The 19,900-nt window shown below is 31.2% G+C and overlaps 1 protein-coding gene across 2 annotated transcripts in view; it reads left to right on the top strand.

Annotated features, from left to right (window-relative positions):
* The first annotated feature begins 7,231 nt into the window (after nt 1-7,231).
* LOC107441881 (multidrug resistance-associated protein 1) overlaps nt 7,232-19,900 on the top strand; it is a 69,912-nt gene continuing 57,243 nt past the window's right edge. The window contains exons 1-4 of one of the 2 annotated variants that reach the window (XM_087163521.1): nt 7,232-7,498; nt 9,484-9,663; nt 12,201-12,326; nt 13,812-13,949. In XM_087163521.1, the coding sequence (XP_087019647.1) occupies nt 7,466-7,498; nt 9,484-9,663; nt 12,201-12,326; nt 13,812-13,949 (477 nt within the window). In that variant the 5' untranslated portion in view covers nt 7,232-7,465. The remainder of the gene's footprint in view (nt 7,499-9,483; nt 9,664-12,200; nt 12,327-13,811; nt 13,950-19,900) is intronic. The other variant, XM_087163522.1, reaches the window with a different exon arrangement.

Genomic DNA, 19,900 nt, shown 5'->3' with positions numbered 1-19,900 from the left:
AAAAATACTTTCCACCAGTTGAACATGAACATATTGACGATCTCGTAGAGTTTTACACTCAGTTTGATACAGAGGAGCTGATTCGTATAGATAAATTATTTAGCAAACTGCTCATTCAAATAAGATCAAGTTACTCTGGAGACTACGAATACAATTACTTCCTAAAACTGACAAATGCAGCTTATCACGTCAGATGGAAGAGGAAAATTCAAGCAGAAGAAAACATGGAGATGAATAAGAAATCCATCCAAGTCGAATCAATAATGACTGAAACTAATCCAAGCACTGGCGACATAACCATGGAAAATAAAGATGAGAACCTGAATACAACACCAAATACAGAAACTGACACGGACATCAATATCAACAATAATACAGAACCACCAACAAAGAAAAGAAAAAAGAAGAAGAAAAAGCAAAATGCAGTCAAAACAATTGTAGATAACTCTACACTCATGTCTACAAACAGCTGTCCTTCTTCTAGCCAACATAACTCAACACATGACGTCACTATCTTGCCGACAACAAAACCTAAGGAGGATACCGACAAAGTACGGGATCCGCCCAGCAAACCTGAAATAACACCGCAAGCTATATTTATTAAGGTTTTGGTCCGTGGCCTGCCTGTGGACTTTGATACAGATGCCATCAATACAGAATTACAGAAAAACAACGTTGAAACCTTTAAAATAGTGCAGTTTAAGAAGAGAATGGGAGAGGCCTATCGGCTCCTTCCACTCTTTCTCATAATCCTAACATCAACGGCGAATCACCAAAAAATATTCGAAGTCAACAACATACAGCAGATTCCGATCAAAATCGAAAGATTTCGAGGAGGTCGAGGACCTACACAATGTTACAACTGCCAAAATTATGGACATACGCAAAGCCACTGCAATGCGCCTGCAAGGTGTGTAAAATGCGCTGAAAACCACAGGTCTCATGAATGCAACAAAGACAGAACAACACCTCCAAAATGCTGTAATTGTTACAAAAACCACACAGCCAACTATACTGGGTGCGAGACCCGTCCCAGCAGAAGGAGCCCTCGAGCAACATCAAATTCAACACCTAAACTTGCTCACCGATTAGTGTCATTAATCAAAGAATTACAGGAATTGCTCAAAAATGAAGAAGTGCTACGTCTTCTGCGGGATATCATCGGGGAAACATCTCAATCACAGTGAATTCTATTTTTATTTCCAAGACTCTCAAGTTAAATTCACTGAACTTTTCACAGTAGACTTTTACTTATGTTAAATTAAATTACATCAAATTTTATTTTCTGAAAATATAGCCAATTAATGCATATGTATTTATCAACTTATGCACGTTAAATTCTTTTGCAAATTCTATTGTATTTAAGGAACAATATTTCTCTGATAAAATATATTTACTGCATTTTCTCCAAATATGTTATTTTATCATGAATCAAGGTATAATTTATCTATATTCATCAATTATGTTCTTCATTTTTCAAAAATCAATTATTGTACATATCAAATCATGTTATATCTTTATTTTAAATTAAAGTCTACAATCAATATTTCTAATGTTATGTAAAAACGTCAATTTGACATTTTGAATTTTTCATTGTTTTATTATTTCACAAGCGAACGGCTTGATTTTTTTTATGGCTACCACAATGTATTCGAATGAACTTCAATGTATGTCATAATTAAATATGTGCTAGTTAAAATATTGAAATTTAATTAGTGAAATATGTATCAATTTATGTTAATATTTATTTATGTCAACTTACGTATATATATGTCAAATTATGTTTATATTTATATATGTCAACTTAGAATCGATGAATCAGATATTCAAATGTTATATTTACTCAAGCAAAGTGCTTGTTTTTCTATTAGCTACCACATCGACTGCTAAATTCAAAATGTTATTACTATAAATTTTCTGTAAATTTCTAGATGTATGGGATAGGGGCCGCTAAGAGGCCCAGGTGCCCAATTTTTGTAAATAAAAGTAAGTAAGTAAAAAAAGTACTTACGAACAAACATTATTTTGTTTTTAGATTGCAATATTTGTCGAGGCGTTTACTGAGTATTTTTAGAATACTGGTTGCTACCTACAGAAAACCGTGTGGAGGCTTTCAGTTATAGGAGGCGTTGGCTACATCCTCTTAGCTTCTTGTACTAAACCATCTGAGGTTTTCGAAAATAAAAAATGTTAGAATCTTAACCCCTTTGGGACGGGTGATTCAGAAAAGCATTCGTACAAAGAGAGAATGTAACAAAATAAAAAACGATAACTTAAATGTAGTCGTTGCCAGTTTGACGGACTTTGCTTTTACTTTAATTATATATATAATCAATGTTAGTTCAAAGTATAACTAAATACTTTTATTTTATACAAAGTAATTGTGAAAGTATATCAAACAATTATAACCCCGCCCACAAATAAAGTGCTACAGAACTCTACTTTGGTTACCAGTTTTATATTTTCACCCTGATTGATACAGTTTTGTGCTGGCACGTTTTTGTGACAATCGGCGAGAAACGGTAAAGTGCTTCCTTCAATTCAAATTCCAGCTATTCTCCGTTTCTAACGGCAGAATAACCTTTAATCTATATTTCGTTCTCGGAAAAATAGAAGCAAGAAACAACGAGAATGAAGTCAATTTATATAATACGATAAAATATAAACTGTAAAAAAACTGGTAATTTTTTTTTTAGAAAAAGTTATTTCTTTAGTACTTAACAGCTTTATAACTTACTATCCAAATCCGTTTCTCAAGCGAATCTGGAAGCTTTCGCTTGTTCTTTTAGCAATAATAAGTTCTTAATAATTTACGCCATTAGCATGCTATCGAATCAAGTATACTGTCTCTCCATATGGCTAGCCCGTGTTCAATCTTAGATTATAGTCGATTTGTTATTTATTGTTTTGATCTTAGTATATGTGATTTAAAATGTGCTAAATGACCATGTTCATATTAGAGCTATCAAAATTTTTTTGTTCAATTTAACTATAAACATATCTTTAGCCTTTTCGGGACGGGCGAGTCATTAATGTATTCGTATGGAATCAGAATTAGGATAGTAAAAAATAAAAAGCGGTGGCTTAAGTCTAAACTTAGCTAATTTGGCAGACTTATTTCTGCTTTCACTTTAAATCTTTTAACTCATCCAATCCGTAAGTGTTAAGAGTGTAACTATGCAATTTTTTAATTCGAACTAAGTAGTGGTGAATTAAGTAAGGCAAACTATTATTCTCCCGCCCACAAATAAGCTGCTATAAAAATAGGTAGGCTACCAGTTTTGACTACCGTCTTATAGCTTTATTTAATCTGGAAAGAAAGTTACTGTACGTATTCAATGAACAATATTAACACGGTAGCACATGTTGACTTGACACAAAATTTCTATTAATAATTGCCACATACAAGATTTTTTACACTAAAAGCGGTGCACAGTGTTGACCACACCTGCTTTACAATTTAAACTTCCTAAAGAAAAAGAAAATAAATGCAATGCATACCTGCCAACTTTCACTCTTTCCGAGAATGGATTAGATTGGCTGTAAAACAATATACGATAAACAATATGATTCAGAAATATATTTATATTTTGATCCCGTTGAAATTCGCTTACGGAAGCATACCCTCCAACTTATGAGGATTTTGAAAATAATTCTTTCTAGTGGTAGCAAACCAAAGTAGAAATTTTTAAAGCAAATGGATCTCTCATAAAACTTTTATCAGAACTTAAGAATCTAGCCATATGGCCTGCACTTTTATAAGTAATAGTGGATAAGTTACGCTAAAATTAATTTTTTTTAAATATTAAGACATTAATTTTGCTACCGTTAGAAAAGAAGATTTCTGAAACTACGGAAATTCCGTAGCAGTTGGAGGGTATGCGGAAGGATCATTATGCTTTTATATATTTATTGTAATTATTTATATGTAGTGGTGGTCAGACTCATTTATAATTATCATTATAATTCAAAAGAATTGGAATAAGCTGAGTATTGCTACCACTTTAAATATGAAAATAAAATCTTAAGGAAAATCCGGAAGAGTGGCAGGTATATAAATGCATTCTAAGAAATTTTGATAAAGTTATATATCTCTTGTTTTTTTTTGTTTTTTGTGTTCACTGGAATTGAAGATACTGCTTTATGAAATGCAATTTTTTGAAGAAAATAAAATTTCAGTTGCAAATTGACAATAAAGTCAGATTTTGCACTTCTTTTAATGTCATCTCTAAAAGTTACAAGTTTTAAGCTGTGCATGTTTTTAGAGTGCCTTGAATAAGTAGTAGTATATCTGAGAGGTAAATATATCTTAACTTGATATTTAGCTGCTAGAGACCAGTGTCTTTTAAAAACTTAATTACATTTTATATTTTAAGCTTAATATATCTCTCCTGAAATTAATTTTCAACTTCTTTAAATTATCCAGTATAATATTACCTTGCGCACATCCATTTTCGGGCCCATCTTTGGTAACTAACAATAGCACTTTAGTACTGCACTCAAAACGCTCTATAAACAAAACCGTTCTATTTACACTTTTACCTCAATTTGTCTTCTGTTTTCATATTTTGTAATCTGGCAATCTTGTTACGAAAATATTTTAAATCATTCTTAAAAAATTTCCCATTTTCGTAAGTTCATTTGAATTTGCTACTTGCTTTATAGATTTTGTTTTATGCTTTGTTCTGTTTTCTTTTTCTTTCCATTTTATATTCTGTTTTGACGCGATATTTTAATCTTAGGTGTTCTATTTTATTTGTTTCAAATTTTTTTTTGAGAGCTCCTCACACTATTGTATTGATATACTTCGCTTTGTCTTTATTGATACAATATTAGAAAGCATTCCTTTTTGCGGTTATAATCGTGTGAGCTGATGAAAAGATTATATCTTTTATTTTCTGGATTTTATTAATTTCCCCCCTTCTTTTTGGGTATTTATCATTTTTAATATTATTTTTTTCTTTTTTCATTGTTATGCATAAATATTATATACAACATCTATCATACATTATCTGAAGTTCTAAGTAGTGGTACTTAAAAAATGAGTAAATAGTTTTTTAATGGTTGTTAACCCATTTGTGCTTAGCGTAATTTTAAGAGGACGATTTTTTTCTTAAAAGAAGAAAAAAGTGATAGTACAGTTATGTCATTCTTTTGAGATTTATTTTCCAGAAAAATAGTTCAATCTACCACATTTTATTCGAAATATAAATATTTATATTCGGATTTGATGTCAACTATTAGTGTATTTTTAAAGCGTAAGTGATATACAACAGAATGAAATATTCACTTGGCCTAAGCAGATATGTAGTACCATTTATATACGTGCCAACTTATAATCCTTTGAAGGATGATTTTCCCCAGTGGTAGTAAAATGAAATTTAACTTACAATTTTTAGCAGAAACAATCGCTGTATTTTAACCCTTTCGCGCCGACTGTCACAAATACGTGACAGCAAAAAACCGTATCAATCAGGGTAAGAAGATAAAACTGGTAATCAAAGTATTTCTTTAGCAGTTTATTTGTAGGCGGAGTTATAATTTTTTAATTTATTTAATTCACCATTACTTTGTTCAAAATAAAACTATTTAGTTATACGTTGAATTAACATTGATTATATATATGATTAAACTAACAATAATTAAAATAAAAGCAAAGTAAGTCTGTCAAATTAGTAACGACTACATTTAAGTTACCGTTTTTTATTTAATTGCAACTTGATTCTGATTTTGTACGAATGCTTTTCTGAATCACCCGTCCCTAAGGGGTTAAAGAATCTTATGTGGATTACTACAATAGCATACCTGCCAACTCTTCCGGAAGATTTTATTTTCATATTTAAAGTGGTAGTAAATATATACTATTTTTTCTTTTATAAACTTAGTTTTTGAATGATTTTGTTCACCACTATTCTTACAAAAATTAAGTACATATATTAATATGCGTTACTATCATGGTTGTCAATTTAAGTTTTCTCAAATACAACGTATTTGTTTGCTTAAAAGTGAAGTTTTAAATTCATTTTAATACCACTGGGAAAAATGATAATGGAAGGGATACAATAGTATTACATATTATTATGTATGGTTAATTTATTTAAAAATAGTGGTGGATCAAAAATATTATAAATTAAGTTTATAAATGCAAGGAATATATCTAAAGCATACATTTTACTACCACTTTATACACAGAAATAAAATTTTACACCAAATGCGTAAAACTTGGCAGGCATGCATTTATATTCCTGTAATTGTAGACCACATTTTGAGCCTAGTTATTAATGGGTTGAAAAGGCTTCTTTCAAATTTCCCTTTGCACTCGGAGAAATTTTAGATGCTGTTTGATCTAATATCTGCACCACAGCATTTAAAATACGCAATTTAGTACTATAATATAATTTCAAAATTAATGTGCATACCTGCCAACTCTCCCGGATTTTGCGGGAGATTTTTTTTTCATATTTAAAGTGGTAGTGAATATATACTATTTTTTCTTTTATAAATTTAATTTTTAAATGATTTTGATCACCACTATTCTTACAAAAATTAAGCTTATATATTAATATGCGTTACTATCATTGGTTGTCAACTTAATTTTTTTCAAAAACAACGTATTTGCTTGCTTAAAATTGAAGTTTTAATTCCATTTTAATACCACTGGGAAAAATGGTAATGGAAGGGATTAAAAGTTGGCAGGTCTGAATGTGGTTACTAATAAATAAGGTGTGAAATTCTTAAATTTAAAGTGGTGACTGTTGATGGTGCCTCAGTGGAGACATCAGAGCGCAAAGGGTCAATAAGTGAAAATGAAAGGAAAAAAAAAAAAAGAAAAGCGCATGTTTAAGAATTTTATTACACTTTTGAAGAGAAATTGCTTATAAAGCGCAATTTAATAAAATTATAATTGCAAATAACTAAATCGTAAGATCCTTTTTAATTTTTTTTTTTATTTAAAGAAAAAATATTTTTAGTTGCTTTGTTAGTTTCATATTAATTCATGCTTGCTTTTATTTATGTCATAAGCAGGAAATGGAAAAAAAAAATCTATATTGTTGATAACTGAAGAAATTTACAAAAGACAAAGTTACACAATGTTTTGTAAATCGACTTTATCTCTTCTATTAAGAGTTGCTTCAATTTCATTCATTCGCTACAGTCACAACTTTTCATTTTCTTGTCCATATCAATTGTTTTCTCAATAGATAATATCTAGGAGAGGCAAAATTAATCAGTTTTTTTTTGTTTATAATCAACTAGATACGAGTTGAAACGAGAAAGGATATATTTGTGAGACTCCTCTTTGACTTACGCGTGCGCTGAACAAATCAAAACATGCTAAGTCGAGTCTTTTAAAAACGGTGCTGATAGTGAAAGATTATTATTACGTTTATAAAAGACATGTAAAAACACCGTATTTATTGACAATCAGAAAGTGTTAAGATACAAAAAATCTGATTAACAAAGTATGAAGGATCGATTTTGTCAAGACAAATTTTGGGTAAGTTAGGATAATATTTTTTTAGTTGCAATAGATCATGTTTTAAAAAAATCTATCTAAGCAAAACTGACTCAAATATGAAATGATGACTATTTATTACTGATACCAAATTTTTATAATTATTATCTTATTTGTTCTAATCCTTAAAAAAACTATTAAATCATTTAAACTAGGGGGTAGCAACTCGTGCAACTAATGCAAATAACTAAACGAATGGCTCGAGAACTCATCCTAAATTGATTTTTCTTAAAACTATTTTTCTTTCTTTTTTAATTAGTCTCATCTCTTAGTTTAGGAATGGGTATAAGTCTTCTATTTCTACTCCATTTTGAACTTTATTTAACACAAATATAAGCTGATGAACATTTTAAATCCAGTGTTTTTAACTTTAACTTTATCATAGAATGCCGAAGATTTGGTGAAATTTAAAACAAAATGTTACCCTAGTAAATTGGTATAAATTTTTTTATCGTATCTTACCTATATATTTTCATTCGCATTGTAAATTTTATTCTATAATTGTTTTATTATATTTCAGTTTTTAATAAAATTTAACTATGAACTTATTAATAAAATGTAAGTTTGTTTTCTTAAAAGGTAAAATTTTTTTCTTTTAAATTTCTGATGTTATATTATCGTTATTTTATAACATTTGGCAAAGGAGAACTTCTTAAATTATTTTCTGTTATTAACAGTGTAATTATGTTACCTATCCTAAGAACCAAATGAAAGTGTATTTACGGGTTCACGCCGTGAAAAGTGAAAATACTGGTAGAAGAACTATTTCAATATTAGATAATAATCGGGAGGAATTAAACTATTCTCAACAATAACAATTCATTGTAAGGAAATTTATCTCGGCGAAGAAGCAATTCAATATAAAAATTGCATCCGTTAAAAACAATTGGTAGTTATGAATTTTTATTATTCCCGGAAAAAAACTAAAAATTGAAATTTATTGTTACCAGTTTTTACTCCCGTGTGCTGCCAAGATAAGACAATCTAGCGTGACCCACCGGTAGGTCACCCCGGCGTGAACGTGTTAAACGGAAACCCTTTCGCGACGGGAAGCGCAAACGTGCGATTATCGCTGAGGCCGGTAGTCTCTCTCGCGAGTGTCTGTTCAGGCAAAGAATATAAAGGGGAGAAGAAGTAAAGCTAGGGAGAAATCGTAACTCCGTCAAAGAATATAGAGGGGAGGGTCCTCCCCTCTGTATTCTTTGTGTTCAGGGCCGGAGGGTTTTTTGCTATTAAGCCTAAATCCATGAAATAGCCGAAATATCAACTAGTTGTTTGATAATGTTCTGCAGAGTATTTAAATGATATCTACTTTATATATATTTCTATAGATATTTTATTTACTTATGTCATTTCTTGTTTAAATATATATTTTGCACATTTTATTTTCATTATGTACTTACCATTTAATAACTTTTAACATTATATATCTGAAAAGTAAATATATGACTTAAAATTCTTTTTTCAAAACACTAACATTGCACTAAAAACTGGACTGTAAATCGAAATACATAACGCTGTTGCGAAAAAGGAAACAACCTCCCCTGTTTACTGTAAACAAATACCACGCGCGAATATAATGAGCCGTCATAAAACACTTCTTTCTCCTCCTTTCCCCTAAAAACCACGTGTATGTGAGTCATACTACTCTCATTTGATAGAAGGTCAAATCTACATGTATATGAAACCATATGGACATACAATGCCTTCTTCTGGCAGAATTTAGTTTATTAAAACGTTCCAAGACACTGGCACAGATGAGTGACGGCCGGGGGTGAACGTTAAAACGCTCTGGCACACCGGCGTGTTGGTCGGGATGTGAGTGCGTTTCTTGCTGGCATGTACGTGTGACAGTCTTCGCGAAAGGGTTAAACGTATTGAGAACTTTCATCCTCCAAAATTTTTTTAAAATAGTTAACATTTTCTCGTTCTTTAAGTGATGTATAGTAACCTGAAATCTCCTTCAGGATTTGGATCAAACATGGAATTCGCAGGTACCAGATTTTTCAAGTTGTTTTCAAGATGTCATATTTGTAATTATTCCAGCTGCAATTTTCAGTTTTATATTCATCAACTGCATATGGCGATTAAGAAAACGAAAAAGCCTGAATCCACTACCGTGGACATGGCTGAATATTTCAAAACTGGTAAGCATCATTTTAAATATACCATTATTTGTTGAGAGTGATAAAAATGAAAATTGGGTAAAATAATATGGCAATATGAAAAGGGCTCAGTGTAAAAATTATTTTAATAGTCAAATTAATATTGTTCTCCTGTCATTGATTTTGCTGGCAAGAAATAATATGAAAAAGATTATGCATTTAAAAAATTCCGGTTAATCACCAGTTCTGTGGCTTCAGGGCTGAAGATAAAAAGAAAAAAAAACTCAAGAAAATTATCCGTAATTGCATAGATAATTGTAGGATTGCTGCTACTTCTTAATCATAAATTGACACCATATCGATGCCATTAACCATTTGACGCCGATGGGACACCGGTATTTTTTTTAAAATTAGCAATAAAAACAGTCTCACGGCTATTAAAAAATCTGTTATATTATCGAAATTATATTTATATTAAAATATAAAATCCAAAAAGAGCTGTTTGAAATTTTTTTCCCTTATTCATATTCAAAAATTTACCAATAATTGATTTTGTGAATTAAAGAAATTTCACTGATGAATAACTGTTTCTCTTCGATCTAAGTAACTGTAAATCAGTACAAAATTGGAAAATTATTATTTAGAATTGAGCCGTGTTTGGGAAGTTTTCCCTTTAACGCAGAAAAAGGGCATCAGTATTTTATGTTGTATTTCATAAATTAGCAAACTGCTAATATATATTATTTTCATTAACAATATTTTTCAATTATTTCGACCTAAATTAATACAAAATAATGAAACAATTATGAAAAATATGTTTAATAAAAATTTGCGTCAAAGAGTTAACATGTTTCAACACTTGAAGAGCGGAACTCTCAAAAGTTCATCCAAAATATTCAAGTTGTAGCGAGACATTTATTAAAGCAATTTGAAGTATTCCGTCATTTTGCAACACTTTAAGTTAGGTAAAAATTATCTTGCACATATCTGACTTCTGTATACGTAATAATTTTCCTAATATTTGTGAAGATCAAGAAACTACATGTTTTAAAAAAAATAATAATAATAAAGTTCGAAAAACGAGTTTCGTTTTTCCCCCAAAACCTCTTTAATCAATAATTTCCTCACCGAAATTCCCGTAACATTTAGGAGTCAGTAGTGTTCACAATACTCTGATTTGTTCATTTTTCCGCCTCCTCGTCTTTCATTTTTCTGAGATACATTCAAAATGCAGAGGTTTTTATAAAATACTCGCAACTCAGATTTCTCAAAAAACTTTTAAAAACTGTAAGTTTTGATGTTTAGCTTCCTATATGGGGACACTAGTGTCGTAAAGATTTCGTTCTATGTTATCAGTGGTGATGGCTTATTAATATTGGTTTTCACATCTTTTTGCCACTGCAATGGTTTGACAGATGAAGTGGTTCGTTATTTTTAAGGGGATATAGCAGGTATGCAGTTGCCACAAAAGACGTTTTGTAGGATATCTTGAAGTCGTCTGTTCCCCCCCCCCCTTGTGTATTCTTGTTGGCCGATTAGGAAATATATAGACATGAAATATTTTGGTATAAGAAATGTTTCACCAAATTAATTTAAAAATTTCAGCCCGATGCCATAACAGGATGATGCCATAACAGCTCGATGAACAGGAATGATGATTCCTCAAGCGTTTAAACGGGGCATCGTTTTTCACTTATACATCTGCACTGTGTAATAATTCTTGGGAAGAACTGATTGTCATCGGTAGCGATTGGGGGGATAGAGCGTTCGCCTTGCAATGCGGTGAACCGAGTTCGAATATCAGTAATGGCTGGTTGATACGAATTACACAAATGGCTTGTACAGACCACAGTGCTGCCGTAAAATACCCTTAGTGGTAGACGAATCATGGGTTAGAGTCCCCTTGTAGTTCCATCAAAAGTCCTCTTCGTAGGCAAAAAGGAGTCGTGGTGGCTCAGGCGATAGAGTGTACGCCTTCCAATGAGGTGAACGGGGTTTCGAATCCCAGCGAAGGCCGTTCGGTACGAATTCAACCCCCGGCTCGCACCGACCTCAGTGCTGACGCAAAATATTGTCAGTGGTAGGCAGATCATGGGTTAGAATCCCTTTGCCGTTTGGCTAATCATGGGTGGTTTTCGTGGTTTTCCTCTTCATGTAACGCAAATGAGGGTTAGTTCCATCAAAAAGTCCTCCATGAAGGCAAGTTTCTCTTTATACATGATCCAGGAGTTCCCTTGTCTTCTGGAGTGGGTTCAAAATAACAAGGCTACGGAGTTGAACATTAGTAGTCGTAAATCCGAAATTGGGTCTGCTGTTCAACGACGGTTATAAAATAAAAATAAAGTTTTCAGAAAGAAACAGCCGTAGATTCAATCGTCATGTTTGCAAAAAAATGGACATACAGGTAAACCCTTTGTGATCTTCAAATAGGAAATTCTGTTTGTGTGAAAAGACCATTCTTAGTGTTTAATTTACGGTTTATGAAACAAATAGAATTTTCACCCCTTCTTCTTTTCCTGCATTCTATTTTTATTAACACATTAAGAGCTTCTATTTTTATTTCAATTTATCATTCACAGGTGTTGTCATTTAGCCTTCTGATTGTGAGCATAATTCAGTGTAGTACAAATATTCATTTGAAAATCTCAGATGTCGGTGTTCCTCATTCCTCGTTCGTAGCTTCATCTTCTAAAATTCTTCTTTTTGTAAGTGAAATTTTCAACTTCTTTAAATAAATAAACTTTTGAGTTTATAATCTCCGTAATGACAACGTTTTTGAAAGCCTCCACACGATTTCTTATATGTAGTTTGATTGGACCATTATACGATAGGTTAGACTTATAGACTGAGAGCAGCTGATTCGAGGGTAAACCAGTTTACGAAAGAGCCACTGAATACAAAATCTAATAAAAATAAGAAAGTGGTAGCAAATATACGTCTAAAAATTTGTTTAATTTATGAATATGATTGGTTTGTCTTATTCACTTATCAAGCACTGCAGATTAAATTCTCAAATATATATGATAAATTTTTCTCAATTACTTTAAAAAAAAAATTTGGGTTCATGCGCAAAACTGGTTCACTTTTTAAATAGTCTGCGCAGACTACTTATTAAAAACCGTGTAGAGGCTTTCTGATGTAGGAGGACAACAACTCAACATTAAAGACACATTTTAATATTTTTAGAAATCAATGTAAATTTATAGCTTTAAATATCCAACATATTAAGCTTATTTTTTTAGCCCTCGAAAGCAATGTAAATAATTTGCAACCTCTATAATATTCAACATTTAAGACTCATTTTTATATCCTTCAATGGCCATGCAAGTTTATGGTATTAAATGTCTAAAATATTAAATTTATCAAGGTTTACATTCATATTTTTAATAACAACGATTCAAGCGTAAAATTGACTATTCCAATAATTCTTAACTTATTTAAATCTTATTTTCACATCCTTTAACTCTTTCAGTGCGACGGACGAGATAATTCCTCAACCAAGAATATTCTCTGTGCTCTATTGCTGTATTACTGAATATAGTTATTGATTACAATTGATTATTATTTTTTAAAGTAAAATTAACGAGTTCGGGCCTGGCAAGGTCGACTCAGCCTTTCATCATTTCGATAGATTGATTGAGATCGATAGATTGATTCGATCGATAGATAGAGTAAAAAGCATGCTTGGGAACTAAACACTGGGGGTTCCGCGCTCGGCCGACCTTCTAACCGGAACATCTGCTCCTGAACCACAGAGCCCAAGGTCAGGAAAGCTGAGGTCGGCACAGTAGACCTTGACTCTCTATGGGCTGTCGCGCCACTGTGTTTAGTAACTCTTTCATTGCGACGGACGAGATAACTCGTCAACCAGGAATATTCGCTGTGCTCTATTGTTGTATTAGTGAATATGGTTATTGATTACAATTGATTATTAAATATTAATTAAAAGTAAAATAAACAAGTTTAAAAGGAATTTGCGCTTTGTTTCAAATTTAGTAGTCGGGGGGTGGACTCTAAACGCAGAGGGTGGGACAAAGACGCGTGATTGCTGCCCTAAAAGTGTTTAAAATTAGGTAAGCGTATAGTTAGTAATCTTAATCATATTTAACTTGAGACTTATTTTAATAATTTTTCGAAGCAATGTTAACTCACTAAGTTCAGTCACCTTATACGGCTTATTTGTGTTTCAGATCTTAACCATAAAGCTTATGCTTCGACATAAGATGTGTGGAGTGGCTACTTCATATGCTCTATCAGTTTTCTGGCTCGTGTTAACACTGTGCGGCATTGTGTTACAGAGATCAGCAATATTAGATTATTTTTATTTTGTAAGTACCATTTAACTGTTCACTTATAAAGAAAAAAGAAACAGTTTCAAGGTAAAGATACAGTTTAGTGACCTGTAGAGTGATATGTTTACATTACATATGTTACATTTCAGTGATAAGTTTCGTAATAAGGGGTTTAGAAATTTATAGTTAAACAATAATATTTTTGAGCAAAAGAGTATGCGAATATATCCTGTGTGAAATAACAAATTTTATAAAGAAAATACTTAGAGCTCCTTCATAAATGCCTTATACGGAGATGCCAACTTGCTCCGGACAGCGGATACATATTTTGGTGTGGTAGTCTTTCAATGTATGATTCTTAATTTAGTAAGTTCGATACATAAGGTTTTTATGGCTTATCCCAATGGCTTATATGATACGTCCCTTTGTTAGAGCTAAGTCGTGATGAGCCTTTTAAAGCATTTTATTATATTTTATAACTGTCGTTGAGCAGTCAACCCAATCTTTGGGTTTACAACTACTTATGTTCAACTGTAATTTTAAACCCAATCCGGAATACATCGACAATTCTGGATAAAGGTTTAGGAGAAACTTTCCTTTGGGGAGGACTTTTTGATGGAACTAACCAGCATTTGCGTACCATGGTGAGGAAAAATGCGAAAACTTCCCGCGGATTGTCTGACATGAAGGGGACTCTAACCCGTGATCCGTCTACCAATGAGGATATTTTTATGTCAGCACTGTGGTCGATGCAAGCTGGATGCGGAATTCGTATCGGCCTCTCATCACTGGGATTAGAACCCGGATCACCTCATTGGAAGGCGAACGCTCTTTCCCGTTCTAAAAAATTGGCGAAGTCAACCAAAAATTTGCAAATTTTAATTCGTAGGTTGGCTACCGTCAATAGGCTACCGTATATTGAAATATTTTGGCGATTCTGGTGAAGTTGGCATCGCTTTGTCCGCGATAAAAGCGAATATTTTATTTTTAGCTGTATTAATCATTTCTGCTGGAGAGTTTTTTTTCTTCATCAGTTTTTTAATATTTTTTGAAGAGAAGGAAATTCAAAATTATTTGTTAGAATTAACTCTTCGAGACTGGCAAGCCATGCATGCAGTTTCAGGGTGAAGACAATCAGGAAAAAAAAAGGTAAATTGAGAAACAAAACTATTTTTTTTATTAATTTATTTGTGGGTGGTTGATAATAGATTAATTTATTTAATTCATTACTAATTAGCCTGAAAAAATTGTGTAGGTTCACTTTGAACTAACATTTATCAGATATGTAATAAAAATAAGTATATTAAATTAGCCATGGCTATTTTTAACCTACAGTTTTCTACTATTTTTTTCTATTCTGATTTGGTACAATCGCATTAATGACTTGCCCGTTACGAAGAGGTTTAGACCAGAAACAATAAGTTACAGCTCTGAAAATGTATGTAATTCGCCAATAAGAAAAAGTGAAACTAGTGTGGTCATTAAGCTTCTCTCACTAATTTTGTTTTCTTATATTCTGAAGCTACTGAACAACAGTCAAATTTTGATTTGCAATGTTATAATGATCACCCTATTCGTGTAGAAAGATTCAGAGAAGGATGTTTTGAATTCAGTGATTTAAAAGTAAAACATGAATAATAGAGTTCACATGATTTGAGTCAGTAATTTGAATCATTTGACTTTGATCACTTAATTCGAATCATTGATCTGAATCACATGATTTGAATCTTTGATATGAATCACTTGATTCGAATAGTGACCCAAATCGTATGAATCAGTAATCCGAATCATATGATTTGAATCAGGAATCTGAGTCACATGATTCGAGTCAGTGATTTGAATCACTGATTCGAGTAATATGACTTAAACGACTTAATTGTGAGTCACGTAATCCAAATCAAATGCTTCAAAAAAAAAAAATTCGAAATTGTAAAAAATTTGAAAAAAGTTTACTTTCTTATCATTATTTTTCTTTTAACTAATGTCGATAGAAAAAAAATTATTACTTAATAAATATAAATAACTATACTTTTAAGTAAATAAATATACTTATTATATCTTTCATATAGTTATATTGTATGTGTTGCTAATTGCTATACAAACTTGTAACTATGGTAAATTTTAAGAACTACAAATGAATTTTATTTTAAAAATTATTTTCTTCTGAATTCATCGAATTTTTAAATTTTTAAAATCCAATCTTAAGTTCTTAATAATGAAAGCGTAAGAATATCTTAGGTTTTACAAGAAATTTTTAACTATGTATAACATAGCATCACTGTGAAACAAAGCTAACTCTAATTTACGAAGCAATTATTTATTATGATTGAAATCTATTTCGTTTAAAATAATTGATTCGAATCAAGTTGCCAGATTGTGATTCGAATCATCGACTCAGTACCCAATCCCGATGTTAGTTATAGACACTGAAACACAATATGAAATATCAAGCTTTAAGCTTTCAGAATTGGTTTCCTTTTCAGGCAAGCAAAATTAACATTGACCGAAATGAATGTATGAAATTAATAGTTGATTTCTTTTCAAACATCAACTATAAATAAAAAAGTATTCTTAAATATATATTGGAAAAGTATTCTTAAATATAATATATCGAGAAACATTATTATTAAAAAATATATTTACTTATTGACCAGTGTGAAATTCGCCTTCAGAAAGACTATTATAATTTTATACTATATATAGTTTTATATATTTATTGTAATATTTTATTTGTAAGTGCGTGGTCAGACTTTTTAATATTTTTTATTATCATTCAAAAAGTTTAATGAAATAACACCAGTTTCGCTACCACTTTAAATATGAAAATAAAATTATTTTATAAAACCAGAATTATCTGCACTACATCAATTTTAGTGATGTTTCAGCTAAAAAAAAATTATTTTTATAGGAGAATTATTAAAAGGATTATTTATACACTTTGATAGATCCAGACTTAGCAAGGGTAAAAATGCTATCCTCTCTATTATCTTCAAGCATTTTCGTTTAAATTGTGTCAAGAGTTTTGTCATGTAAGTTCTTCCAAAACTTTAGTTGCTGAATGAAAGATTGTTTACGTAGGGTTAGTATTTAGAAGTGCTTCCAATATTTTGAATAACACTTGTAAATGCAATGGTTCACCAAGGTGCGTGAAATGTGCGGATGGCTATTATTTCTAAAAGTTCAGTCTACTATTCAGAAAGATAGCCATCGAAGTGTGCTGATTGTCAGAAAACTAAACTGCTAACTTCTTTGGATCTCCTTCTCCCCCAAGAAAAGTTTTTCAAGCACAACTTCACTTTGCACAGAGACTATTTTCCCCGTTATGGAATTTAAAAAACTCTTAAAAATGATAAAGTTAATGTTATATACATAGAAATACGTTAATGCTTAATTATGAATCGATAAAAATACATTAATATGCCATAATGAATCGATGAATTGGTGAATTATACTTTGATCCAATACGCCGTCTTTTCGTCATTTCTAATATTTCTAAATAAAGCTTCTTTAATATTAATATATCTTGACAGATACGAATGTTTTTGTTTCACTGAAATAATTTTTTTAAAAAATAGACATGAGTTAGCAGATTTAATCTTTTTGCAAGAAACTTGGACGGCGTGCGACGTTGTGGGCCGTAAATGGGTTAAAGTAGAGCCCCTGAATTAGACAGGCCGACTTATCATTTATTGTTGGAGCAAAGAGCTAGCATAAGCACATCGAATAAATATTTTCAAGTGGTAGTATATTAATTGTAATTCTTGGTTACTTAAGTTCGAGTTATTAGATTTTAATCCACCACTATTTCTAAACAATGCGTAGGTTTATATAATTCACCACTTCACAGTAATTAAAACATGCTTTACATTTTTAAAAGCAAGCAAATATTGTCAACTATTTGCAAAATTCACTTTGTAGTTATTTATCGTTTTTTAAATTATTTTGGCGTGGTTGCAGCAGTTGGCATTTCTGTAATAACATAACGAATACTAAAATAACGTTAACTTGCGAACTTGTTTGCTCCAATATTGCTTGATAGGTCAGCTCTGATAGTATAGGAGCCTTAGGTTAAAGGAGTAAATTATTTATTTTTGAAAATTTTAGATAAAATATATATTAACCCGTTTTGTCCCAAATTTATCAATTGAAATGATACAAAAAGTGGTATAATATATTATCGAAATTAATTGGTTTTTCTACTGTTAGGTCTTTCTAAAAGTCTTCGATAGATCAAAAAATACTTGCTCCTTAGAATTGTAGATCTAATCAGAAATAACTAAATCATTGTGGTATCTGAGAATCTTTTAATACACCCAGATAAAGGAAAATACTGAAAAAAGTTTCCTACCACAATGAATGTCTTTGAAAAAAGGAACTGTCCTAAAATATATGACGCTGGGCGTTAACCGGTTAACCCATTTAAATCTACAGTTGTGAAAATACAACATTTAATTTTAAAGCCCTTTTTGAGAAAAGTGATAATTAGTTTGATGGGAAATTTTCGAGCGTTGACTTTAGTTATTCAGTATCACAATAATGAGATCCTAACAGGGCTGAAAGCCGATATATATCGAGACGAAAAAGAATAAAAACTGGTAACTAATAAATTTAATTATTTTTTTTTTCGTGAATAATAAAAATCTATAACTAGCAATTTTTTTTAACGGATACAATTTTTTATATTGAATTGCTTCATAGCCGTGAAAAATTTCATTACAGTTAATTGTTGTTATTGAGAATACTATAACTCCTCCCGAATAATATCTAATATTGAAATAGTTATTCTACCAGTATTTTCTCTTTATCGTCCCACTTTCAGGCCTGGATCCTTACATAAATATTATTTAAATTTCTAAATAAATTTTTCTGAATGCGACTGTTTTGTTTCTCCCAGAAAAATATGGAGGATGAAACAATTGAGCTACCAGTTTTAATCTTTTCGAAAAGACTACATGGAACTTTAGGATTGATTGGGTTATACCAACGCCTCCCATAACTGAAAGCCTTCACACGCTTTTTTGTAGACAGTCCGATTAGTGAAAGAACCACTTAATATGAAATCTATTAGAAAGTGGTAGCAAATATATGTCTAAAAATTTTTAATTAATGAATATAACTGGTTTGTTTTATTTACTTGTCAACCACTACAGATTCAATTCTCAAATAAATATGATAAATTTCTCTCAAGTACTTTTAAAATAGAATTTGGGTTCATGCGCACAAGTGGTTCGCTTTTTAAATAATCTGCGCAGACTACTTATAAGAAACCGTGTGGGGGCTTGTTTTTTTGCAATGAGACGGTTCCATTGAAATTTTTACTTCTCAATAAAAAAAATTTTAGTTTTCATTCTAATTGCAGTAATATTATTTTGTGCTTTCTGGTGTAAGGCATACCCTCCAACTGCTACGGAATTTCCGTAGTTTCAGAAATCTTCTTTTCAGACCGTAGCAAAATTAATGTCTTAATATTTAAAAAAAAATTAATTTTAACGTAACTTGTCCACTATTACTTATAAAAGTGCAGGCCATATGGCTAGATTCTTAAGTTCTGATAAAAGTTTTATGAGGGATCCATTTGCTTTAAAAATTTCTACTTTGGTTCGCTACCACTAGAAAGAACTATTTTCAAAATCCTCATAAGTTGGAGGGTATGTAAGAGGTGATGGTTAAACCCATTCAGGACTTCAGTTCAACTTTTTCGCAGTCAAAATGTTTCATTTCATAACAGCGAAAATACTACATTTTGACAAGAGGTACTGTTTAAAAAACAGGTAGGACATTCGTGTATAAAATAATCCGATATTATTTACTATAAGCAACTGTATATTGTACAATAATCTAATTTCAGATTAAAATAAAAAATTCACTTATTTAATTAAATATGGTCATGCAATAATGTCGTTTTCCTCAACGATAACTTTCGAAAGTGAATTGAGTTTCCAGTCGTATTCTTTTTGAGAGGAGTTTAAGGGTGCGTCGATCCTCAA

The sequence above is a fragment of the Parasteatoda tepidariorum genome, chromosome 5 (genome assembly GCF_982258835.1).
Source record: "Parasteatoda tepidariorum strain Cologne lab strain chromosome 5, Ptep-v5.0, whole genome shotgun sequence".
Classification (NCBI taxonomy): domain Eukaryota; kingdom Metazoa; phylum Arthropoda; class Arachnida; order Araneae; family Theridiidae; genus Parasteatoda; species Parasteatoda tepidariorum.
The sequence above is the reverse complement of the archived record's forward strand: the minus strand, read 5'-3'. Positions and strand labels throughout refer to the sequence as shown.